Source organism: Pelodiscus sinensis, chromosome 2 (assembly GCF_052426305.1).
Source record: "Pelodiscus sinensis isolate ZL-2025 chromosome 2, ASM5242630v1, whole genome shotgun sequence".
NCBI lineage: Eukaryota > Metazoa > Chordata > Testudines > Trionychidae > Pelodiscus > Pelodiscus sinensis.
The window spans coordinates 260,371,474-260,396,354 of NC_143053.1; the positions used below are offsets into that span (position 1 = coordinate 260,371,474).

At 50.2% G+C, this 24,881-nt stretch overlaps 2 protein-coding genes across 2 annotated transcripts; one reads left to right on the forward strand and one right to left on the reverse strand.

Annotated features, from left to right (window-relative positions):
• Positions 1-1,786: 1,786 nt before the first annotated feature.
• On the reverse strand, positions 1,787-14,582 carry LOC102454822 (GTPase IMAP family member 2-like). Its single transcript, XM_089775960.1, has 4 exons — positions 14,289-14,582; positions 10,086-10,157; positions 6,019-6,055; positions 1,787-4,462 (listed from the first exon to the last, which is right to left on the reverse strand). The coding sequence occupies exons 2-4, from the start codon at positions 10,119-10,121 to the stop codon at positions 3,666-3,668; spliced, it is 870 nt and encodes a 289-aa protein (XP_089632086.1). The 5' UTR covers positions 10,122-10,157; positions 14,289-14,582; the 3' UTR covers positions 1,787-3,665.
• An 8,016-nt stretch (positions 14,583-22,598) lies between these two features.
• LOC149525475 (GTPase IMAP family member 4-like) lies at positions 22,599-23,111 on the forward strand. Its single transcript, XM_089776026.1, has one exon. The coding sequence runs from the start codon at positions 22,599-22,601 to the stop codon at positions 23,109-23,111; it is 513 nt and encodes a 170-aa protein (XP_089632152.1).
• Positions 23,112-24,881: the final 1,770 nt, after the last annotated feature.

The following is a 24,881-nucleotide window of genomic DNA, read 5'->3' on the forward strand; positions in this document are numbered from 1 at the left end:
GTAACATGCATGATTACCTGCCCTGTGGGCGGGTGGCGTATGTGTGCACCCGTTGCAAGGAGCTCCAGGCCCTCAGAGACCGAGTTTGGGCTTTGGAGGCCAGGGTGGCTGAACTGGAGGAGCTAAGGGAGGCAGAGAGCTATGTTGATGAGACTTTCCGGGACACTGTAGTACTGTCCCACCTCCAGTCTGACAGCCCCAGCACTGTTAAGGAGGATGAAAGGCTCAGGGGAAGAGAACAGTCAATGGGAGCAGCGGGAAACCATCCCATAGTTGGGACCCTCCTCCCAGAGGATGTTGCGGTCTCCTCTCACACTGAGGATACCTCTGAGGGGGAGGGAACGCCAGTTAGGAAGAGGCAGGTGTTAGTAGTGGGTGATTCGATCGTTAGAAACATAGATAGTTGGGTTTGTTATGACCGGGAGAACCGTATGGTCACTTGCCTGCCTGGTGCGAAGGTTGCGGATCTCTCGAGGCATCTAGATAGACTTATGTGTAGTGCTGGGGAGGAGCATTAATCAAAAAAGCCAATAGGATGCTAGGAATTATTGAAAAAGTTATAGAAAATAAGATGAAGAATATCTTACTACCCCTTTATAAAACTGTAGTACACCCAAATCTTGAATACTGTATACAGATGTGGTCTCCTCACCTCAAAAAAGATATTTTGGCCTTAGAAAGAGTTCAGACAAGGGCAACTAAAATGATCAGGGGTTTGGAACAGGTCCCATATGAGGAGAGGCTAAAGAGACTGGGACTTTTCAGTTTAGAAAAGAGGAGACTGAGGGGGGATATGATAGAGGTCTATAAAATCATGAATGGCGTGGAGAAAGTGAATAAAGAAAAGTTATTTACTTGTTCCCATAATATAAGAATTAGAGGACACCAAATTAAATTAATGGGTATCAGGTTGAAAACTAATAAAAGAAAGTTCTTCTTCACACAACGCATAGTCAACCTGTGGAACTCCTTGCCACAGGAGGCTGTGAAGGCTAGGACTATAACAGAGTTTAAAAAAGAGCTAGATACGTTCATGGAGGTTAGGTCCATAAAAGGCTATTAGCCAGGGGGTAAGGAATTGTGTCCCAGCCTCTGTTTGTCAAAGGCTGGAGAGGGATGGCAGGAGACAAAGTGTTTGATCATTGTCTTCAGTCTACCCCTTCTGGGGCACCTGGTGCTGGCCACTGTCGGCAGACAGGCTACTGGGCTAGATGGACCTTTGGTCTGACCAGCTACGTCTATACTGGCACCCTTTTCCGGAAATGCTTAAAACGGAACAGCTTTCCGTTATAAGTATTTCCAGAAAAAGCACATCTACATTGGCAGGATGCTTTTCCAGAAAAGCACTTTTTCCAGAAAAGTGTCCATGCCAATGTAGACGCGCTTTTCCGCAAAAAAGCCCCGATCGTCATTTTCGCGATTGGGGCTTTTTTTGCGGAAAAGAAATCTGTGTTGTCTACACTGGCCCTTTTCCAGAACAGTTTTCCAGAAAAGGACTTTTGCCCGAACTGGAGCAGCATACTTTTTCCGGAAAAGCACTGATGATTTTACAGTAGATCGTCAGTGCTTTTCCGGAAATACAAGGGGCCAGTGTAGACAGCTGGCAAGTTATTCCGGAAAAGCGGCTGATTTTCCGGAATAAGTGGCCAGTGTAGACACACCCAGTATGGCCATTCTTATGTTCTTATGCCTCTACAAAGTTAGATTTCAACTCCAGCAATTTAATTTCATCAAATCAGTGTCTTGCTTATAGCTACTTCGCAGCATCACTGGCAGACATGGCCAAGATCTGACTTTCATGAATGCAAAGGCCTTTCGTCAACTGTCCTTGTCAAACCCTGTCTTTGACACACTTTAGTACATCCATACGACTGAATTATTTCCTGTACATACCATGTGATGCTTATAGTGACCAATGTGCTAAAAGCTTTCATTTGATCACTCATGTGACCTTCTTCACAAAGATACATTTTACACTTATAAGAAGATCGATGCTCCAAAAATCCATCTTCTGGCATTTGATTTAATGGGTCTAGTGTAGACTTGCTCAATCAAACACTGAAGAAAGCCCCTGCTGGCTGGTACTTCTCCTTCTGCGAAGAGTAAGTGAAGCTGACAGGAATGTGTGCTCCCATGAGCCTCTCACTATGTGGACACCGCTACGACACAGCTTAAGGTAAGCCAACTCCAGCTGTGCGTTTTGTGTAGCTGGAGTTGTGTATCTAAGCTGACCTGCCTGGTCTAGTGTAAACCAGGCCTCTGAGTGTCAGGTGGTAGCCAGGTGACATGGGAGTTGCTGTTATAGGACAGTGACCCTTTGCCAATTGGGACTCATGTTTTCTTAGCTTCACAGCCTGGATTTGGCAGGAGAAATTAATTTAATAATCACAGATACTAGACAATTCATGGAGGTTGGGTCTGTCATGATTATGAGGGTTAGCCAGCAGCCTGAGGATTAAGGGGTTAACTACACCTAGCCATTTGGAGTAACCAATAGGAATGTAGGTGGGACTTTCAACCTGGGACAAAAGAATTTGGGTTTTTTCCTTTCTCCTTTTGTCTCTCTGAGTGAGTTCTGTGCAGCTAGAGAGAGGGACAAGCATGTCTTTCTCTCTCTCCAAGACACCATTCCTCATTTTCTGTAAGTAGGGTAAAGTTTAGGCAGTTTCGTTAGGTTTTATTGTTTTAAGGGTTGGGTCTGGGATCTGAGATCTGGCACTGTTTAAAAAGTGTTTTGGCTTTTCTTTGTAACTAAGTTCTAGGCCCATGGAGTTTCTCCATGAGTATATTTTGTTACCTTCCTATCTAGTCATTATGGTTGCAACAGGAATATTGTTGTAATAATAAAAGTTCTTTCCTTTCTTTTTATTAACCTGGCATTGGTTAATGGTGTGTCCTGATTTTTGTTTTAGGGGTGAGATTTCCCAAATGATCTTTCCCTTGGTTTCTTTAGCAACATTTGCGTGGTGGCAGCGGAAGTTTTATTCCCAAGATCTAGGGTTTTAAGATTTTGGGGAAAGTTTTATACCAAAGCCTGGTAGATAAGGCTTTGGGGTACACTTGCTGGCCCCCACTTCTGCATTTATCATGCCAGAGTGGGGAAGGAGCCATGACAGGGTCCATCAACTCTTATTAGCCAGGATGGGTAGGAGCGGTGTCCCTAGCCTCTGTTTGTCTGGAAATGGGTCACAGGGGAGGGATCACATGATGGTTCCCTCCCTCTAGGCTATCTGGCGTTGACCACTGTGGGCAGCCAGGACACTGAATTAGATGGGCCTTTGGTCTGACCCCGTCTGGTCATTCTTATGTTCTAGATTTGTAAGTAAACTAAGGAAACAATCTTAGCATTGTCGCTGCTAGATGCGTAAAAAACCAAGGCTGACTCCATGTTAAATGCCTTGCAGACACCCACTTTGCACGTATTTAGGCGTTGCTGCGCTCAGCACCGGGCATAGAAACTGGCTCTGCACATTGAAACGATCCTAATCGACTTTGTTATTAAAGAGCAGAGAGTTAATAAAGAGCACAGAGTCTGTTCATGTTCTGTGTGAATGGGCAGCACTGGAGACGGTGCGGGTGCTGAGAAGCCGAGGTGCGAGGTTTGGGAAGCAGTCAGGTTCGGTTGCACTGAGACGCTATCAGTGGCTGTTAGTAACTGAGGAAAATCAGAAAGCGTGAGACAGTAACATCAGAAGAAGTGCGACAATAAGTGCAACAACTGCCACGACGCCCCAAATCTCTTTCCTGTGCTTGATGCAAGCAGCTTCCTCGGTCTGCAGCCCGGTTCTCTTATTGAGTCCAATGTAACTTCTCACTTTCTGCTCAGTTAAACGGGGCTCCAGGTACATCTCATTGGTGTAATACCCGCCCCCGTTCTCCTGCACCATTCTCTGGATCACTTCCACCAGCTCCGAAACCTGCTCCGTCTGCTCTGCCCCGGTTGCTCTGTTGTCGAAAGCGCAGTAGCGGTTCCCACACGCCTGAATCAGCCCCTGAAGATCTTTGTTATCTGAGTGTCTCACGTAGTCGTGCAGGGAGCCGACTCCTAATTCTTCTTTCCGGGTGAACAGGACAATCGTGTGCCTCATGGCTCCATCTCCAAAGATCTCCTGGACTCGCTTCACAACTTCCATGTCTTCCACAGTGTAACAGCCCAGCTGGGTCACCAGCAGCAGCGCGTGGGGACCTGGGGCAGAGAGCCTCACACAATGAACAATCTCTTGACAAGTTATCATGTCGTGAGCCTTTTGGTCAAAGATGGCAGGTGTGTCAATCACCACGAGTTCCCTCCCCTTCCAGCTCCTTCGCCTCTTTTTGCACGTCAGGGTCACTGGTGTTGCTCCAAGTTTGGATTCAAATGTTCTTTCTCCGAGGATGGTGTTTACCGTGGCACTTTTCCCAGCTCCGATTTTGCCAACGAGGATGATTCTGAGCTCGGACCTCCTGCCGTCGTCTGTGGCTGCTGGCAGACAGGTTGGACAGTCAGAGCGTCATTGCACAGATAAAAGAGACAAGTCCTACACATGTACTATTTATACAACTGCTAATTAACGTGCACAGCGTGCCCTGGGGCCGAGAGGCCAAGAGTAACTAATGTCCCTCCCGCCCCACATCTCTGCTTGTCTCTGTCCCCGTGGATGTCCTCTCATTCTAGACTGAACGTGACCAAACCTGAGCCCCTTCTCTCTCCTGCACGTCTCTTCTTCCTTCTTCTGATACTTTTCTCAACTCCCCCTCCCCCATTCCCTCCACCTGTCAGCCCTGCAATCTGGGGGCAATTGTTGAGCCCTCTCTCACCTTCATCCTGCGCACGTCGGCCACATGCAAATCCACCTTGTCCTTCCCCTCAGCCCCTCCAGAAGCTTCCTTCCCTCTCCAGTCTGACCTCCGAGTTCCGTCCCAGAGCCCATGTGTTCTGCCTGGATTATGCACCGTTCTCCTCTCTGGCCTCCCCAACACACCCCAGGGCCTCTGTCCAGTCACAACACGGCCCCTGAATGTGTCTCCCTTCCCCGTTGGGCTGAGCCTGCAACTTCTCTCTCTAGTCAGCCCCTGGCCAACAGGGCCGGTTCTTACACCACACTCCTCACTGTCCAACCACAGCACCTGTCTCTGGTGGGACACAGATAAGCCCTGGTCCTGGGGTTGATGCTCTTTGTCCAGGATCCGAGAGTCAGATACAAACACAAAGCGCGTCCAAAGAAACCCTTGTTCTGGTCAGGCCACGTCCTCCTCCGGACGGAGCTCGGGCCTCTCAGACCTCTGAGCATTTCCCCAGCGTATTTCCGCTCCTTCTCGCCACCCTCAAGAAATGTCTGTAGAACGCCGCCCCCTCATTGCGCCTCCTTCCTCGCCAGCCCCTGCGCTGTCCCAGCCCGTCCTCTGCGCCAACGCTCCTCACACGCGTTTTTCAGAGTATTGCACAACCGCTCTGGGCCTTCCTCTTTCATCCCCCGGGGCAGGGCGCGGCCTTGCTGGGCTCCCTGCCAAACGCCTGCCGTGCCCACGCCAAAGTCTCCCTGCACAGCCCACTTGTGTTGCTGCACACAGGGAGGCAGGTGATCTTGGCTACAAATGGCCTCATGCTCTTCCCTCGCGCTGTGGAGCGGGGCGAACGGGCCAGCCCGCCTCACATGTGTTTGTTTACACGGTGCAGGGCTGGAGTCTGTAGAACAAGCATTGTCCAGCTCGGTGGAAATGACAGAGAGCTGGGGATGGCGCATCGCTGGCACACAGACTCTTCCGGGACGGGAACAAGGCCCTGCCCTGCCTCCCTTCTCATCCCCTTTCTCACAAGCTGCAGGGGCTGGGTACAGGTGCAGCTCCTGCAGCAGCCCGACATGTGGATGGAAGTACAGACCCTGGGGGGAAAGATTTTCTCTGTGGGGGTTCTCTGACACATGTCACTGCCAGTCCCCCTGGAACTGCAACCATGCTGGGGCCTCTAAAATAATGATGGGTGGCACGCTTTTACAGTTCAGGGACATCTGAGCTGACCAAATCCTGGGTAACTCTTACCTTCGTCTCCTCTCTGCATCCCCTCCTCCGTCTTGCTCTGAAATAGTTGCAATAAAATGTGTTATTCAAACACATGCTTTACCCAAGGAACTCAACATATGGCAAAATAACTCCCTAGAAAAACCCATCAATGACAATTATGAATAGTAATAAGAATAAAACAAAGTTCGAGCCCCGTGTAGCCGCGCTGCACGGGGTTCGAACCAGCGGGGTTTTAAAAATGGCGGCACCCCGCTTATGCAAATGAAGCCCGGGAAATTCACATCCCGGGCTTCATTTGCAAGTGCGGTATGCCTACATTACCCTCCTAGTTCGAACTAGCGGGGTAGTGTAGACATACCCTTAGTTATAATGGTTGTCTGGAATTAATCCAGATTAGAACTGGGAAAAGTTGGTCCCTGGAGGCTCCCAAGGTGCAGCATTAAGTGTGTACAGGGCCAGCAGGTGGAGGCCCCACCCCTGTATATTCCTGTAGGAGCAAGGGGCTGCAGCAAGAGGTGGAGAGGGGATCCCCAACTGAACAACATCACCCCTGGGGTACTCAGGGTCTCCTTTCATGTGAAACCATCTGGCGCCCAGGCCCACGGGTGAGTGTGGCTGCCCCTGGGTGACCCAGGGAAGAACACAGGGTTACAACTGCAGCTTGCCCGGCCCACAGGCTGGGGCCCCTGGATTGGATAGGGCACATTTGTTTGCCCCGGGCTTACATAGGTTGGGAATGGGGCAGGTGCTGGCCCAAGACTCAGCCTCCACCCACGCTCCTATTTGCTGGGGATCCAGCACAGAGGGGGCCTGTCCTATGTGCTCACCAGTGGGCGGCCAGTGTTAGCAACATGCAGAGGATGCGCTGCTCTGTTTGTCCTTTGCTGCATATGGCCGAAGCACCGCCAGGGCAGCCCCGTGCTTGGAGCACCCAGCTGGTGGGAGGACTGGACGAGGGCAGCACTTTGCGGAGCTGGCAGGCATGGCGCAGTGTCCGTGGCTGAATACACGCACCCAGTACAGGCCGAAGCAATCTGTAGCTTAGGGCTGCTCCTGGATTTCTCCGTGCCCTAAGCTGTCCCATAACAGAAACCACAAAACAGCAGCGGTCCTCTAGCACCTTAGCCGCTGTTGTTTATTCAGGTTTTTTTAGTTACAGGCTAACATGGCTCCCTGCTCAGACTTTTAGACATGCAGCAGCTGCGGGTAACACTGTCCGCCCTCCCCCGCCAGCTTGGAGACCCCCCTCCCGCCTCCAGCAGCGCTGGGGCTCGGCTCTTTGTGCGTCTGTCACTGCTCCAGTCCAGCTCCAGCAGTGGGATCCACCAGAGCATGGAGGAACCCCCAATTACAGGTGGGACCTCCCTGGCCCGGCACCCTCGGGACCTGACTGATCCCAGATTAGGGAGTTTGCTGGATAAGGGGAATTGTTGCCTTTCAGCCTGTAGCCCCTCCCCGCTGCCGGCTCCTTCAGTCTGGCCAGGCTGGCTGCTGCAGCCAGGTGGCTGTTGCCCAGGATACTGTGGTCCGGCTGCCACCCAGGCTGACACGGCCCCAGCCTGGCTTCCCCGTCTGGGCTGCCACTGTCCCAGCCCCGCTGCCAGGCAGCAGGCAGCCCTGAGAGTTCTCTACCGCCACCCAGGCTGCCTCAGCGACACCACTATCCTGGCGGCTGCAGCCCTGCCACTACCAGGCTCGCCAGGCTCCCAGCTGCTGGCCCCCTGCTCCAGGGCTCTGTCATCCCGCAACATCCGTGGCCGTGCTGGGCCACTGAGGTTGCCACACAAGAGAGTCCCGGTTAAGGGAGGTGCAACCTGTAGTACAGAACTCGGCCGGGTGTCGTCTCGGCAACCCAGGCTGTTCTGAGCACCTCCCTCCTGCTCTCTGCGCCGCTTTCCCATCCATCCCTGAGTGAATTTGGGGGTTTCTGTCCTAATCTCCAAGGCTGCTGTGCCTTGAGCAGACTCCTACAGAATCCACGTCCCTCACCTTCTACCTGCCTCCTCTCAGACACAAACATGGACAAAGCAGGTGGATGGACAAAAAATGAAAACAATAATAACAATAAGCCCCACCAAATCAGAACCTTGGACACACAATTCACTCCACGAGGGAAAGCTGAGAGAAGAGCGACGGTCTGTCCAGAAGTTAGTCACACTGCTCACTGCATGACACACAGACACTGCTATGCTTAGGAAGGCATAAAAACCAGAATAGATCCAGATCTTTGATCCGCTCCAAGAGTGACAGGCCATGTTGTGTAAGTGAAAATGGCTGAGTGAGGGAGGGTGTTTGGTCTTTTCTTAATATTAGAAAACTCCACTGGTAGAACATGTGTTGCTGTAGTAAACTGATGTATCTTACTGGTGCTGTGTGGGGTCAAACTGTTAGAGTTTAACAATTTTCAAACTCTCCCCAAAGGCTTATTTTGGCTTGTGCAAAGCTCCATACAACTGGAGCTGGTTTTTAAAAAAATCAGAACAAGTTTTGAAACCATATTTTCATGACATTCCCTCTGTTTTTGACCAACTACAGAGCTGATCAATTTTTGTATGAAACTGGGGAAAAATTGGTATAAAATTTCTTTTAAAACTCCTGTTCCTCCCTACTCTTTTTACTCACCAAGTTCTGGAAGAACACACTCTCCTGATGGCCTGAATAGGCAGCTAGTTGAATCAGAGAATGTGCTTTTTTTCACACGGTGCATAACTAACCTGTGAAACTCCTTTCCATGGGAAGTTAGGGTAGGTCTACACTAGCTCGTTAGTTCGAGCTAGGTAGGGTAATTAGGGCAAGCGGAGTTGCAAATGAAGTCCGGGATTTAAATATCCCGGGCTTCATTGGCATGTTCCCGGGCGCCGCCATTTTTAAATCCCCCTTAGTCCAAACTCCGTGCCCGCGGCTACACGCAGCACGGAGTAGGTAGTTCAAATTAAAGATTCTAATTTAAACTACCGTTACTCCCCGTGGAATGATGGTAGTTCGAATTAGGATCTTTAATTAGAACTACCTACTCCGTGCCGCGTGTTGCCGCCGGCACGGAGTTCGGACTAAGGGAGATTTTAAAATGGCGGCATCTGGGAACATGCAAATGAAGCCCGGGATATTTGAATCCCAGGCTTCATGTGCAACTCTGCTTGCCCTCATTACCCTTCCTAGCTCGAACTAACGAGCTAGTGTAGACGTACCCTTATGGTGTCCAAGAAAGAATGGGATCTATTCATAGAGAATAGCCTTCTCGATGTCTGGTAGCCAAGAAACCATGCTTGGGGTGACTCCAGCCCTCTGTCTCTGGATGACAGTGCAGGTTCTAGTCTGGGCCACTCTCAGGCTATGTCTAGACTGCAAGCCTCTTTCGAAAGAGAGCGTCTAGACTGCACGTTGAACTTTCGAAAAAGCGGCTTGCTTTTTTGAAAGAAAGCACCCAGTGAGTCTGGATGCTCTCTTTCGAAGAAGCCCTATTTACATTCAAGAACGCCTTCTTTCGAAAGAGGAACTTTCGAAAGAAGGCGTTCTTCCTCGTAAATTGAAAGAAAAGCCGCGTTCTTTCGATTTAATTTCGAAAGAACGCGGCTTGAGTCTGGACGCAGGGGAAGTTTTTTCGAAAAAAGGCTACTTTTTTCGAAAAAACCCCTGAGTCTGGACACAGCCTCAGAGACCGGCTACTGGGCAAGATGTGTGTGTTTGCAAGTGTTCGAGCAGGGGTACAAGGAGGGAGAGGAAGACTCAATGGCAGATTCTGGGCATGCATCTGATTTTGCCATCCTCACCTTCCAATCTATATCTTTTTTTTGTCCATTTGATGTCAGTTGAGAAGTTTGGGACCTATTATAATATATAGCAATACATCAGCAATGAACACAGTGTGTGTGTGTGTGGGGGGGGGAGATGACCAGTTTGGGCTGCAGTACCAGAGGGTGTGGCAGGCCTCTGTCCTAACCTATAACCAAGATTACCAACCACGGGCCATTGCAGAAGGGCCTGTTCTCATGAGATCACAAGTCTGGTGTCTCTGTCGAACTGGCTCTGAACCACAGGAACCGCACCTGAGAACCTCTGTGGATTTCTCCATGGCTGGTACTTACCCAGGTAGTTTTTCCAAACGATTGATAGTCAGCCATTCCTCCCCTGAAGCAGGGACCGGAAACAGCTTCTTCCTGGAAAACCAACGGACAAAGGGGCTGATTGTTGCAACAGCTCAGGTGGAGGCGGCTTGCAAATCCCTGGGATCCCCACATGCCGGGTGAGACGCCTCAGCTCTCTACACCCAGCATGGGGAGAGACGGCACCTGAGACCGCAAGCCACAAAGCTGGCATGGAGCCAGTGGAACTGCTGGCAAGAAGGCTGCAGCATTAAGCCTGGCCCACTGAAGGCCTTTTGTGTCTAAAGCCCAAGGTGGAGCAACCCACAGCTGGAAACCACTCGCCTGAAGTCAGGCAGCTGAGGCACCCACCTTGCTCTATCCAAAATGGCGGGTGGTAGGAGGCCAACAGCTCCCTTGTGCCCGTTAGCCCAGTGACGAGGCAACCCCCCAGGAGGCAGGAGAAACCAGCTCCTGGCTTGCCCAGTGCCTGAGGAGAAGGGGGTAGAACAGGGATTCCTAAAGACCCACTAAATCAAACTCAGAGGGAGCTCCCCACAGCGCCCCGCTCCTGCGAGGAGTAAGGGAAGCTGACGGGAGCGTTTGCTCTCATTGGCCTCCTGCTGTGGGAACGATGGAAAAAATCCAGTGAAGGGACGTTGACTCCAGTTCCGTGATTAACGCAGCTGCAGTCGCGTCTCTGAATTTGACCTTCCCCTATAGGGCAGACCTGGCCGAAGTGTGACTAGCACAGCAGAGCCCTGGCACGTGTTCAGACCCACTGAGAGGGAGCCCAGGGCACATCTGGCTGTAGTAAGGACATCTGCACAGTTGGGAGCGACTGGCATCTCGAGTGGGCGGATCTGGGAAACTTGAAACACACTAAGAATTCCCCAGAAACCCAGTGTCCATTTGGGATTTACATGTTTGCTGCCAATCACCTGGTTCTGCTGGGATTCAATATCTCCTGTGGAATTCTATACCCACGTTTCATCACCACGCAGCTCTTCCAAAGGGAATCGCCTTTCTCCCTGCAAGTTCTTAACACATTCTGATTTACGCATCAAGGTCCGGATTTTTAACAGTATTTTGTTGCCTAACAAGGCAGACAGCCGCTGAGTGCAATTTCCAAAAGTACCTAAGCAGATTACGTGCCTACAGTCCACTGAAATGAATGAAACTGTAGGGTCTGGATGATTCTGCAGGAACTGAGAAAGTTCTGTTCTGCCAGGAACTGTTGGAATCAGTCAAAATCTCACTTTTCCATTGTGCTTTCATCATCTATGCTGATGATTCGACATGTACCACAGGTGATTTAGAGCAGAGGTGGGCAAGATACAGCCTGTGGATGGATCCAGCCCAACAAGTCCCTGGGTCCAGCCCACGGACACCTCAGGAGGAGCCTTATGGACAGAGCAGCTCAGGCTTTAAACAGCTGGCTGCTCTCTGCTCTGGATGCTGGGGAGGGAGGGAGAGGTGCATGTTACGTGACACCAATATTTTAAAAGGGCTCTAGAGGCAATCCTGGCAATTACAGACCGGTAAGTCTAACTTCAGTACTGGGTAAATTAGTCGAAACAATAGTAAAGAATAAAATAGTGAAGCATGTAGAAGAACATAATTTGTTGGACAAAAGTCAACATGGCTTTTGTAAAGGGAAATCCTGTCTTACTAATCTATTAGAGTTCTTTGAAGGGGTTAATAAACATGCGGACAAGGGGGATCCAGTAGATATAGTATACTTGGATTTTCAGAAAGCCTTTGACAAAGTCCCTCACCAAAGGCTCTTGTGTAAATTACATGGCCATGGGATAAGAGGGAAGGTCCTTTCTTGGATTGAGAACTGGTTAAAAGACAGGAAACAAAGGGTAGGAATAAATGGTAAATTTTCAGATTGGAGAGGGGTAACTAGTGGTGTCCCCCAAGGGTCAGTCCTGGGGCCAATCCCCTTCAACTTATTCATAAATGATCTGGAGAAAGGGGTAAGCAGTGAGGTAGTAAAGTTTTCAGATGATACCAAACTGTTTAGGATAGTCAAGACAGAAGCAGACTGTGAGGGACTCCAAGAAGATCTCACCAAACTGAGTGATTGGGCAACAAAATGGCAAATTAAATGTAATGTGGATAAGTGTAAAGTAATGCACATCGAGGAAAAATAACCCCAACTATACGTACAGTATGATGGGGGCTAACTTGGCTACGACAAATCAGGAAAGAGATCTTGGAGTTATCGTGGACAGTTCTCTGAAAACTTCCATGCAGTGAGCAGCAGCGGTCAAAAAGGCAAATAGGATGCTAGGAATTATTAGGAAAGGGATAGAAAATAAGACCCAGAATATCTTACTGCCCCTGTATAAAACTATGGTACGCCCACATCTTGAATACTGTGTACAGATGTGGTCTCCTCACCTCAGAAAAGATATTTTGGCCTTGGAAAGGGTTCAGAAAAGGGCAACTAAAATGATTAGGGGTTTGGAGCGGATCCCATATGAGGAGAGGTTAAAGCGACTGGGACTTTTCAGTTTAGAAAAGAGGCAACTGAGGGGGGATATGATAGAGGTCTATAAAATCATGAGAGGTGTGGAGAGGGCAGATAAAGAAAAGTTATTAATTAGTTCCCTAAATAGAAGAACTAGAGGATACCAAATGAAATTAATGGGTAGCAGGTTTAAAACTAATAAAAGAAAGTTCTTCTTCACACAGCGTGTAGTCAACCTGTGGAACTCCTTGCCAGAGGAAGCTGTGAAGGCTAGGACTATAATAGAGTTTAAAGAGAAGCTAGATCATTTCATGGAGGTTAGGTCCATAAAAGGCTATTAGCCAGGGGATAAAACGGTGTCCTTGGCCTCTGTTTCAGAGGCTGGAGAGAGATGGCAGGAGACAAATCGCTTGATCATTGTCTTCGGTCCACCCTCTCTGGGGCACCTGGTGCTGGCCACTGTCGGTAGACAGGATACTGGGCTAGATGGACCTTTGGTCTGACCCAGTACAGCCGTTCTTATGTTCTTATGTTCTACACCTTCCCCCAGAAAGCTCCTTCAGCTCTAATGGGCCAGTTTCCAGCCAATAGGAGCTGAGAAATTTTGCTAGGGACAGCATGTGAAACATCCTTCCCTCCCCCTTGCCCAGAGCAGAGCCACATGGAGCAGCCAGCCAAACAGCCTGGGACTGCAGCAGACAGGCAAACAGCCTGCATCAGGTTCCTGCAGGGCTGCTGGCTGGGAGCTGCCTAGGTAAGCACCTCTCAACCAGAGCCTGTCTCTGGCACCCCTCCTGCCCCGCACTACCTGACCTAGGCCACAACCCTCTCCTGCCCTGGTCACTACCCGTATCCTCTGCACCCCCTCTCCCCACCACCTCCAGGTCCCAACTCCCTGCCAAACCCTGCACCTCCTCCTACACGCCTCCCCCAGACCAGAATCTTCTCCTGCACCCATACCCCCTCCTGGACCCTGCACCCAAGCTCCAGCCCCAGATCACCACCCCCTTCTTCACCCACACTCCCTCAGACCCCTCACACTCTTCTACACTGCATCCCTCTGCCCCAGGCTCCCTTCTGCACCAACCTCCACCCCAGGCCCCCCACTCTCTGCACAGAAGTGCGGCCCTTGACCACTTGCAAAATCCTTGGAGTGGTCCCCATTAAAAATTACTGCCCAGCCTTGGTCTAGAGAGTCAGACGAGGTTTGTTCCTATGGGGTGCTAAGCACCTGTAGGGAAGGTTTGAGGGACTGGGCTGCTGCACCCCAACAGAGCAAAGGGACTGAGTAGGGAAGAAGGCAGCTTTATAATATTTTTGTACCTCTCCTAGCATGGAGCAGGGCAGGGCTGGACTCGCTCCAGGGGAGAGTCGCCCCCGTTGGGTCCAAGATTACACCCGGCTGCCTGGGGCAGGGGGGGGCAGCAGTTGGAAACAAGTTGCATTATCTGTAAACTACAAGCTTTCTCAGTCATCACTTTATTCCCTCCCCGGGTCACATGCGCCCACCCCCGGTGTGACTTTAGGTACCCAAGTATCAAACAGAGACAGCGGCTTGTCCCCTGCTTTTCCTCTTGCACACTCACGAGCATTTTCACTTGGTGAGCTTTGTAGCCAGTTTAAAATACACCCCCCCGCCAGCCATCCACCCCCCCACTCTCTCTTATACACACACACACACACACACACACACACTTTTCAATATCAGCTCAGTTTGGAGCCCAAACCTGTGATGTCTCTTCAGATGGAACAGATGTTTCCAACCTCTGCTCTGTCCTCCCAGCCAGCGATATTATACCGAAATATGGACAGCCGTTGGGTTTCTTCTCTTCCACAGCCACTTCATATGAACAGCTGATGGAACTGCTCTGAAAACGAAAATGAATCAGCCAGGGACCCAAGTTTCTCAGTGAATGCAGCGAAATGAGCTGATGTCCTGACTGAGAACGGCCTTGCCTTGAAGAGAGAAGTCTGAATTGTACAGGAAGTGGTTTTGTGCAAGTAGCATCTGAAAAACTCAGCTGGCCCCAGTGTTCCCTGGTATAATCCCAGCTTTTGGCGGTGAGTGTGGGACACGTGTGAAAAACGTAACTCCTGATGCTGACTCCCTTTGCGGCCATTGCTGTTATTGTGTGTTTGCCCACAGGAAATGTTGGGGGTAAGTTTTTTCAGGTGTTACTACTGCTGTGCACCAGGGCACCTCCTGTGCAATCCATACTTCCTTCTTATGAAAAAGGCACGGAAAAGATTTTTGATCCTCTGAGAAAAAGCAGGTGTAGCTGTAGTATCGACGTGTACACACACACGTGTATAGATCTCAGATGAATCCGTTTGTGCATTTTTTCTCATGCACACATATATAGCTTTGTCTCACTGATGCCTCTTCATGATGCCGAAATAATAACATCCAGAGAACTGTGATGATTCTAAATCAGTAACGGAACAGTGTGCCCCCATAGAAAACACATCACAGCTCATGTTTTCTCTCACCGTTGTCACAGGCATTTTTCTCAGAGTCTCCAAAAGCTCATATATGAGAAACAAGTTAAACATGAGTCAACAGTGTGACACTGGCAAAGAAAGCAAACGTGATTCTAGGAAGCATTAACAGGAGAGTTGTGAGCAAGACAGGAGACGTCATTCTTCCGCTCTACTCTGCACTGATTAGGCCTCAGTTGGAGTATTGTGTCCAGTTCTGGGCACTGCATTTCAAGAAAGATGTGGAGAAATTGGAGAGGGTCCAGAGAAGAGCAACAAGAATGATGAAAGGTCTAGAGAACATGACCTATGAGGGAAGGCTGAAAGAATTGGGCTTGTTTAGTCTGGAAAAGAGAAGACTGAGAGGGGACATTATGGCAGTTTTTAAATACCTAAAAGGGTGTCACAAGGAAGAGGGAGAAAAATTGTTCTCCTTGGCCTCTGAGGATAGGAAAAGAAGCAATGGCCTTAAACTGCAGCAAGGGAGGTTTAGGTTGGACATCAGGAAAAGCTTCCTAGCTGTCAGGGTGGTGAAACACTGGAATAAATTGCCCAGGGAGGTTGTGGAATCTCCATCTCTGGAGATAGGTAAGAGCAAGTTGAACAGACACCTGCCAGAGATGGTCTAGACAGTGCTGGGTCCTGCCATGACGACAGGGAACTGGCCTCATGAGGTCCCCTCCAGTTCTAGTGTTCTATGATTCTATGAAATGCCTGCCCACTGAAATCTGTGATAGCACTGTAAAACTACAGGCCAACAGATCAACCTATTCACTAGACTGGCATTGACCTGGGGGCTGGTTCAGACTTGGAAAAAGGGCTGGACATTTTTCTTAGGGTCTCAATCTAATGCCCAGCCCGATCAATCCTGATCCCCATGCTCCGGCCACTCCTGCCTGACAGGTAGCCAGAGCCGGGGATCTGGGGTCGAGTACCCAACCCCTTGCCACAGCTTCCTCCACAGGGCCCTCAGAGCAAGTTGCTGAGGATATCCCGTCGATCCCATGAAAAATATGGATCTTTCTCTCCCTGCTCCTCTCCATCTGACCTGGGCGCTCCCTTCCCTGATACTCTTGAAATCACAGAATCCTAGACCTAAAGGGACCTCGAGAAGTCATCGAGTCCAGTCCCCTGCCCTCACAACAGGACCAAGCACCGTCTAGACCCTCTCTGACAGGTGTCTGTCCAACCTGCTCTTACATATCTCCAGTGATGGCGATTCCACAACTTCCCTAGGCAATTTTTCCCAGTGTTTACTCTTGCTTAGTTTCACTTACATCTATGTTCTTTATTAATACACTTCTTCTTAGCTTTACTCTAAGCCACCTCTGTGCTGCATATCATAGTGAGGGGGGCTCCTCTGCCAAGCGAACAGGCTGGTGTGTGCTCTGTCTCGTTGCAGGCCATGGGTTTGGTAGTTTCTGTGGGTGTTCCCTTCAGAGGGACTGGACACTACAGAGAGTCATCGGGGGGAGCTTAAGAAATCTGGTCCCACAGGACGTTACTGGTCAGGCGAGCTGTAGACGCAGCCCCGCAGAAGCTTCTAGGGGTTGTCTCGCTGGTAAAAACAATTGTTCAGCTCCATTACACCCTGCCCAGACATGGCAAGAATTTGAAGGAATTCTCCCTGCTCCTTTCTCCACTGCTGAGTGTCTCGGAGCCCAACATTCATCCCAACCGGCAGCAGAGACAGACAAGAAACTGGAACTGCAAGTGGCTGTTCTGCTAACACACCCGTTTCCTGCTCACGCGGCGCTGCCAGCCCTGGGAGAAGCGTGAAGCAGTGTCCTGTGCCAGGGGACAGCCGCCCAGAGGCAATGTGTTTAAGTATGAGCAGCCCGTTTGAATGGGGTTGTGTAGTTGCAGGCGAGGGGCAGGCACAGAGGGGAAGCAGGTTTTAGGAGATGTCCTGTTTCAACAAGAGGGGCCAGGCTCTGCGCTCGGTGCCACAGCTCTGGAGGCTGCTGTGACCCCGCAGTGAAGCTGGTGTTCGGGATTTCTGTGGGGCAGCACCAGTCAGTCCAGCTAGCTGCTGGACAACACTGAAGCGAACGCTTTCTGTGAGTGGTGGCGCATTACTCGTAGTGTTGCAGAAAACGCAAAGGAGACAAAGAGTGCGGGAGACGTTTCCCTCAGCTGCCTTTGCCCAGGCTGTCTATGTTGGCGTCGGGTGCTTTCCGATGCCTCTGTACCTGTCATTAGAGGTTGTTTCTGCTTGTGTTTGGTGTCTCACTCCATTTACAGTGGTGTAACCGAGCAGAACTTGGCTTTAGCTTTGTGCTGAACATTCAAATCTGTTTCAATGGGAAGCGAGAACGCACAGGAAGGTCTCACGAGAAGTGCGCGTCTAATAGTCACCTTGGGAATTGTCCCTGTTCACAGGGACACTGAGGCAGGCTGGTCCATTCACTCACTGTTCAGGCGGGCGGAGTCCTGTGCAGGGAATCCCTGCGTTTCTGGGATGGATTCACTCGCCCCAGGCAGGGGAAGGAAACATGAGGATTAAGGAGGCTTTGTGAGCCGAAGGCCCCGTCTCAGTATCAGGGTCGACATTTAACTTGCAGCCACGGCCGGAAGAGCAGCTCTAAGATGAGAAGGTAGAAGGAGTAAACAGGCCCCCACCCGCACAGCCCACACAGGGGCCAGCCTGCACCCCAGTCCCACAGGTTAGGGGGCCACCAGAGGCTCCCTTGAAGGGCCATGGGGCCCCACAAGAGGGGGGAAGAGGACAGAGGAGACAAAGCTTTTGCTCTGCCCCCTTATCTTCTCCCCACCCCCGCCTCCATGCGCGGTCCGACAGGGCCACCCGGTTCCACGGGGGAGAGCACATTGTGTCCGAGGAAGGTGAGTAGCAGCTTCCACCCAGGGAGCTGAATGGGCCCATGCGCTCCCGGCCTACAGATTCCTTCAGGAGATTCCTTCAGGAGCCCAGGCCTGGGTTGTGCCACTGTCGAGGTCTGAGTCCATTTCCGATGTAAGGAAACAGGCTCACCGAGCTGGGCCCTCACTTGCCTGTTTAATGACAGGTGCCTATCGCTGGCCTCCCTGCACTCTCATTGGCTCCCGCTGGCCCTGTCTGTCCCGTTGTTCGGTGAGCTCTTCCTAGCAGGGGCAGTATTTTACTGCGTCTATGTCCACAGCCCGTAGCAAACAGGGACAGCTGTCTTGACCAGGGCCACTAGTCGCTCCTGTCACTGGCACACAACAACACTGCAGCTTGTGTGAGCTGTGGGCACCTCTACACAACATGCACAACAGGAAGGGTGACTAGGGTTTCGTCAACATGGGGAAGGTTTGGCGACAAAAGTGCTCTCAATATGCAAAAGTCGGCAAAAGTGAAAACTAGTGAAACCGTTTTCCTGGCCACGTGGCTGCTCCCCTGTTGACAGAACAAAGCATTGTGGATGAGCATCCCACAGGGCAGTGTAGAGGGAAGGCAGAGCTGATCCCTGCACTTCTTGGGATTCCCGCATAGCTCTGTGAGCTCTCCATGCTGAGGAATGTCAAAGCAGCACAGCCGTCTCTCCAGCCCTCCCCTGTAACAGCAGCCTGCCTGCTGCTGGCTTCCTAGCAGGGCAGAACAGGAGTGTTCCAATGATTTGCTCTCTGTTTCTTCCCCAAAGGGAGCAGCTCACTCAACTGCCAGACACTTCCTGGAGCTGTGAAAGAGATGGGGCGCCTACCTTCAAGGCAGCAGAGCTCACAGAACACTGAGCAGAGCCATCAGGGCAGGTATGGTGGGATACTGGCGGAAGCCAGTTCTCTCGGCAAAACAAACAGCAGAGTCTGCACTGGCTCTTTATGAACAATAAAGGGAGGGGAAAAGACAAAAGTCTGTCCTGGGATGTGTCGTGGAATAAACACTCAGTTTGATTTACAGATTCAGGTCAGGCAGAAGTGTTTATTTACTGTGGCCACAGGATTTCCCTAGGAGGGTGGGGAAGCACTGGGATGGGTTCCCTAGGGAGGGGTTGGTCCTGTTTTGGGCAGGGGGTTGGACTCAATGACCCTTGAGGTCTCTGTCAGCCCTGGGATTCGATGATTTGCCAGACTTCTGTGCCTTTGTCTCCTCCCCGCTCTGGAGACCAGCGATGGCTCGGGGGGAGAACCCGCATTCAGGGGCCCCGCTGCCGCGAGAGAGCTCAGGCGGGACAGCGCCTTTCCTTAAACCAGCACAAGAGCACAGAGCGGCAGGTCACCTTTCCATGCCGATGTGCTGCTACATTGTTTGCCTGAAATGTCCCCTCCAGCTACACAACACTGGGCAGAGCTGCTGAGGTGGCAGGAGATGTATTAGTGGGCAGCCGTTGCTGGAGGGCAGCAGGGGGAGAGCCCAGAGAAGGTTCAGTTTTCAGCCATGACCCTTCCCCACAAGAGCAGGGAGGTGACAAAGAGGCACTCGATGGTTCTCTTCTGTCTGCGTGTCCGTCCAGCCTGTGCTGAGCGCCACGGCCAGCTGCTTGTGACAGGGTCTGTGCTTTTCCCACAGATGGCTCAGGCAAATGAGGAAGAAAACTGTCAGGAGATGAACTTTCCCGTGGTAAGAGAGTGAAGTCAGCGCCCTTGCTGTGACCCCGCTGTGGCCTTTATGCTCCACACAGCCTTCCCTGTAGTGGAAATGAAAGTCCCAGACAGTAAATAATGTTGACAGGACATACCGAGCTGGGAGGGGTGGCACGTGCTTTGAGGATTCTATAACAATTCAGAATGATCTGGTCAAGCTGGAGAAATGGTCTGAGGTCAATAGGATGAAGTTTAATAACGACAAATGCAAAGTACTCGACCTAGGAAAGGATAACGAGTTTCACACACACAGAATGGGAAGCGACTGTCTAGGAAGGAGTATGGCAAAATGGCATCTCGGGTGTCCTAGTGGGCCATAAGCTAAATGGGTCAAAAAAATCAGTCTGGGATGTATTATCAGCAGTGTTCTAAGCAAGACACGAGAAGCCATTCTTCCGCTCTACTCTGAGCTGATTAGTCCTCACGGGGACTATTGTGTCCAGTCCTGGGCCCCACATTTCAGGAAAGATGTGGAGAAATTGGAGAAGGTCCAGAGAAGAGCAGCAAAAATGATGCAAAGTCTAGAGAACTTAGAAGGGAAGACTGAAAGAATTGGGTTTGTTTAGTTTAGAAAAGAGAAGATTGAGGGGGGACATGAGAGCAGTTTTCAGGTATCTCAAAGGGTGTCATAAGGAGGAGGGAGAAAACTTGTTCACCTTGGCCTCTGAGGATAGAACCGGAAGCAATAGGCTTAAATTGCAACAAGGGAGGTTTCAGGTGGACATTAGGAAAAAGTTCCTGCCTGCCCAGGTAACTGTCTCCTTTGCCTCTCCTTGTTAGCAAGCCTAAGAGCAGGCTGGACAGACACCTGTCAGGGAGGGTCTAGATCAGCTGTGGCCAACCCGTGGCTCCCGAGCCACATGTAGCTCTTCCCTCAACCCCCAGGGTGCGGCTTGCGAAGCCACCCCTGTGCCCCTGTAAATAGTCCCTGCCTCCTAGCAGGAGAGCCATCTGGCACCGCCATTAAAAATGGCATCTTCAAGATGGTGTTGGCCAGTGGGAGCCTGATGTGGCCAAAAAGTCTCTAAACGCGTTTCTTAAAGGGACAGGCCCTTTTTTTTGCAGTCTTTTTTTTTTCTCAACAACTCCTCCCCCCCCCCACTGCCTCTTTGCACAATATTAACAACTATTCTGGCTCTTTGCCTGTAATGGGTGGGTCTAGATGGTGCTTGGTCCATATGTGAGGGTATGGGACAGGTCTTGATCTCTTGAGGTCCCTGCCAATTCCATGATTCTATAGGATTAAAAACATAAGAACGGCCAGACTGGGTCAGACCAAAGGTTCATCTAGCTCAGTGTCCTGTCTGCCGACAGTGGCCAATACCAGTTGCTCCAGAGGGAGTGAACGGAACAGGGAATCATCCAGTGATCCCTCCCCTGTCACCCGTTCCTAGCTTCTGATAAACAGAGGCTAGGACACCATTCCTACCCATCCTGAGTAATAGCCATTGATGGATCCAACCTCCATGAATTTATCTAATTCTTTTTTGAACCCCTATTAAAGTCTTGGTCTTTACTACATCTTATGGCAAGGAGTTCCACAGGTTGACTGAGCACTGAATGAAGAAAAACTTCCTTTGGTTTGTTTAAACCTGCTGCCTATTCATTTCATTTTGTGACCCCTAGTTCTTTTATGAGGGGAACAAGTTGAACAATATCAGTACTTACCTGCATGGCTGCAGTGGCTCCAGAACAGAGGAATATCGCCTCCGCCCCACCCTGCCCCGCAAGATAGGACTAGGCTATCCCATGGGAGCCCCTCAAGCATGAGTGTGAAATCCAGATTTCCAGGGCTACCAGGTGTTCTGTGCTTCTGGCCATATGGCAGGTTTAAGAAACGCGCTGGTTTTATTTTGGATGACTCTGGAATTACGAAAAGGAAGAGACTGATGCTGGAGCTGCATAGAGCCCGGTATGGGGCAGAACGTCTTTGTGCAAGTTTTGTTGCTGGGCCAATGGACCTCAGTCTTGCTGTGCAGTGTCCCTGTGATTTCAGTTCCCCCTCCTACTCCTGGGCTCTGCCCATTGCTGTAGCAGTCACACCAGTGCCCATGCAGAGGTAAAATAATCCCGCTGCTCCTGCTCAAGATTCACCTCTTTATGCCTCCCAGGACGCCATTAGCTCTTTTGGCCAGAGGATCATCCTGGGAGCTCCTGTTCCACTGATTATCCACCAAACCCCCACTAATGTCAGAGTCTCTGCTTCCCCATTACAGCTCCCCACCCTGTACCTGGGGCCTACAATCCTTGTTCCCAGCGGTAGCTCTGGAACCAGACCAACCCCTCAAAGACCTAACAGGTTGGTATCCCTTCATCCTCTAGTGTCTATTTTTGACTTTTATTACTTGCACTAGGGGGGGAGTGTGACCTGGCTGAAAGCAGCCATGCAAAGCCTCCGAGCTGCAGCGCTGGGACGAGCCCGACACCATGAGTGGAGCACCCACAGGGGCCCATCTCGAGGAACCATCGGTACTGCACAAAGGCGAGTAACTTCCTCTTCATCTATTATGGGAACAAGTAAATAACTTTTCCTTATTCACTTTATCCACACCACTCATGATTTTATAGACCTCTATCGTGTCCCCCCTCAGTCTCCTTCTTTCCAAGCTGAAAAGTCCAAGTCTCTTTAATCTCTCCTCATATGGGATCCATTCCAATCCCCAAATCATTTTAGTTGCCCTTTTCTGAACCCTTTCCAAGTCCAAAATATATTTTTTGAGATGAGGAGACCACATCTGTACACAGTATTCAAGATGTGGGTGTACTATGGATTTATATAAAGGCAATACGATATTCTCTGTCTTATTCTCTATCTCTTTTCAAATGATTCCTAACATCCTGTTTGCTTTTTTGACTGCCGCTGCACATTGTGTGTGGACATCTTCAGAGAACTATCCACAATGACTCCAAGATCTCTGTCCTGATTAGTTGGAGGTAAATTAGCCCCCATCGATTCTGTCCTGTTTGTTCTCCACAGCCCACCCCCAGGAGGGCCCATGTCCTGCCGAACCTGCCCCGGAACTGAAAGTATCCTTGTTGGTAAGACTGGCGCTGGGAAAAGCGCGACTGGGAACAGCATCCTGGGCCGGAGAGCGTTTGAGTCCAGACTCGGTGCTGCGACAGTCACTAGGAAGTGCACAAAAGAGAGCCGGCACTGGAAGGGGAAGGTGCTCGTGGTTATCGATACAGCTGCCATTTTTGACACACAGGTACCAGATGATGACACCTCCCTGGAGATCAGCTGCTGTGTGGTGCTCTCCTCCCCAGGCCCCCACGCGCTGGTGCTGGTGACCCAGCTGGGCCGTTACACTGCAGAAGACGAGGACGCAGCCCAGCAAGTGCAGGTGATTTTTGGAGCTGAGGTAATGAAGCACGTCATCGTTTTATTCACTCGAAAGGAAGATTTAAGGGATGATTCACTGAGTGACTATGTGACCACCAATCCAATAGCGATCTGCACAGGCTGCTCGCTGCGTGTGGGGGCCGATACTGCACCTTCAGTTCTCTGATGGTTACGGTTTCAGACAGAACCTTTCAGAGATGATGATGCAGCAACATTTACCTGAATCTGCTGCCACGCCTGGGACAAGCGCTTTGTGGGGTGTGTCCTGCCATATGTAGCTCAGAGAGACTTTCGCTCAGATGTGCAGCCATGATGATATAAATGTCTGCATGGTGAACTGTCAAACCCTGAGGAAGGAGGGAGACCCAAATGTGCCCCATTTCCTGTGAGTGATGCCTCATTGTGGTGGCACAAGCGGGGGGCATACGGAAGATGCCATCATCTTTGATAAATGCAAAGTAATGCACATTGGAAAAATAATGCAAAATGGTGGGGACTAATTTAGCTACAGCTACTCAAGAGAGAGATCATGGCGTCATTGTGGAGAGTTCTCTGAAAAACACCCACTCAGGGTGCAGCACCCATCAAAATTAAAAAAAAAAAAGGAAACTGAATGTTAGGAATCATTTAAAAAGGGTGTAACAGACAGGAGGAATAACAGGTAGTTCGAGCTAGGGCTTTAATTCGAACTACCGGGTCCCTACCGCGTATAGACACGGGCAATTAGTCCGGACTTGTAAATTTCAGAAATGGCGACCCACTGGGAAGATTCAAATCAAGCACGGGGTATTTAAATCCCGGGCTTGATTTGCAAGTTCGAATGCCTACATTAGCCTCCCTAGTTCGAACTAGGGGGCTAGTGTAGACATACCCAGGCAGGACTACCATGTCCCCAAGAAATTTGGGGCATGGGAGTGGACTGAACAAAGAGAAAATTGGAAATAAGTAAAAGGAAAAGTGAATTCAATTGCTTTCAGGGTAATGTGTCTTAATTTTGTGCTTTGATTTGAACTGCTCTGTGTGAATCTATGCCTCCCTTCCCCCTTTACCATCTAAGCATTGGTCCCAGAGATTTTCTCTGTGTTTTTAATTTGTTTTCCTCAGTTGCTTTGTAACATCTAGCAACCAAGTCTGCTTTCTCAAGTATGTCTTTTGTTTTGTAATAAAAATCACTTTTCTTAAGGTGATGATTTGATTCTTGTGTCCTGGAAGGTCTGTCTGCGGGTATCTGCAGTCCTCTGACTGAGAGGTCATTTACCAGAGACGGCAGCTTGTTTTTCTCTTTTCTTTTTTCAAGCTCTTTTGGGGCAAAAGAGCTTGGGGTACTCCCAGGGGTGGTTTCAAGTGTTCACCCCTGGTTTTAGGGACACATCACTTGATGGTGGCAGTGATCCCCCAAAATCTGTATGGTGTGATTCTGGGGGGAAGTTGTTGTAACCAGGGCCTATAGAGGCAATTTTTTTTCTTTTGAGCTCTTTATAGGCCCCCATCTTCTGCACTTGGAGTGCCAGAGTAGGAAACAGCCCTGACAAAGGGATAGAGGATGAGACAGAGAATATCTTATTGCCTCTCTATAAAACCGTGGTCCACCCACATCATGCATACTGCTTACAGATGTGGTTGCTTCATCTAAAAAAAGCTATATTGGCATTGGAAAAGGTTCAGAAAAGGGTGACAAAAATGCTTAGGGGATTGGAATAGGAGCCAGATGTGATCATGTCACCCATTCCCAGCTTCTGACAAACAGAGGCTAGGGACACCATTCCTACCCAGCCTGGCTAATAGCCATTGAGGGACCTTTCCCCTCCGACCCCCCATGAATGTATCCAGTTCTTTTTTGAATCCTGTTCAAGTCCTGATCTTCACAACATCCTCTGGCAAGGAGTTCCACAGGTTGAATGTGCACTGTATGAAGAAAAACTCCCTTTTGTTTGTT

Bases quoted from the DNA above. Each gene is read 5' to 3' on its own strand.
- LOC149525475 (XM_089776026.1), top strand. From the start codon at position 22,599: ATGTCCTGCCGAACCTGCCCCGGAACTGAAAGTATCCTTGTTGGTAAG.
- LOC102454822 (XM_089775960.1), bottom strand. From the start codon at position 10,121: ATGGCTGACTATCAATCGTTTGGAAAAACTACCTGG. The intron at 6,056-10,085 runs GTAAGTACCAGC...CAACTATTTCAG, and splicing joins CGTTTGGAAAAACTACCTGG to AGCAAGACGGAGGAGGGGAT. The intron at 4,463-6,018 runs GTAAGAGTTACC...CCTGTCTGCCAG, and splicing joins GATGCAGAGAGGAGACGAAG to CAGCCACAGACGACGGCAGG.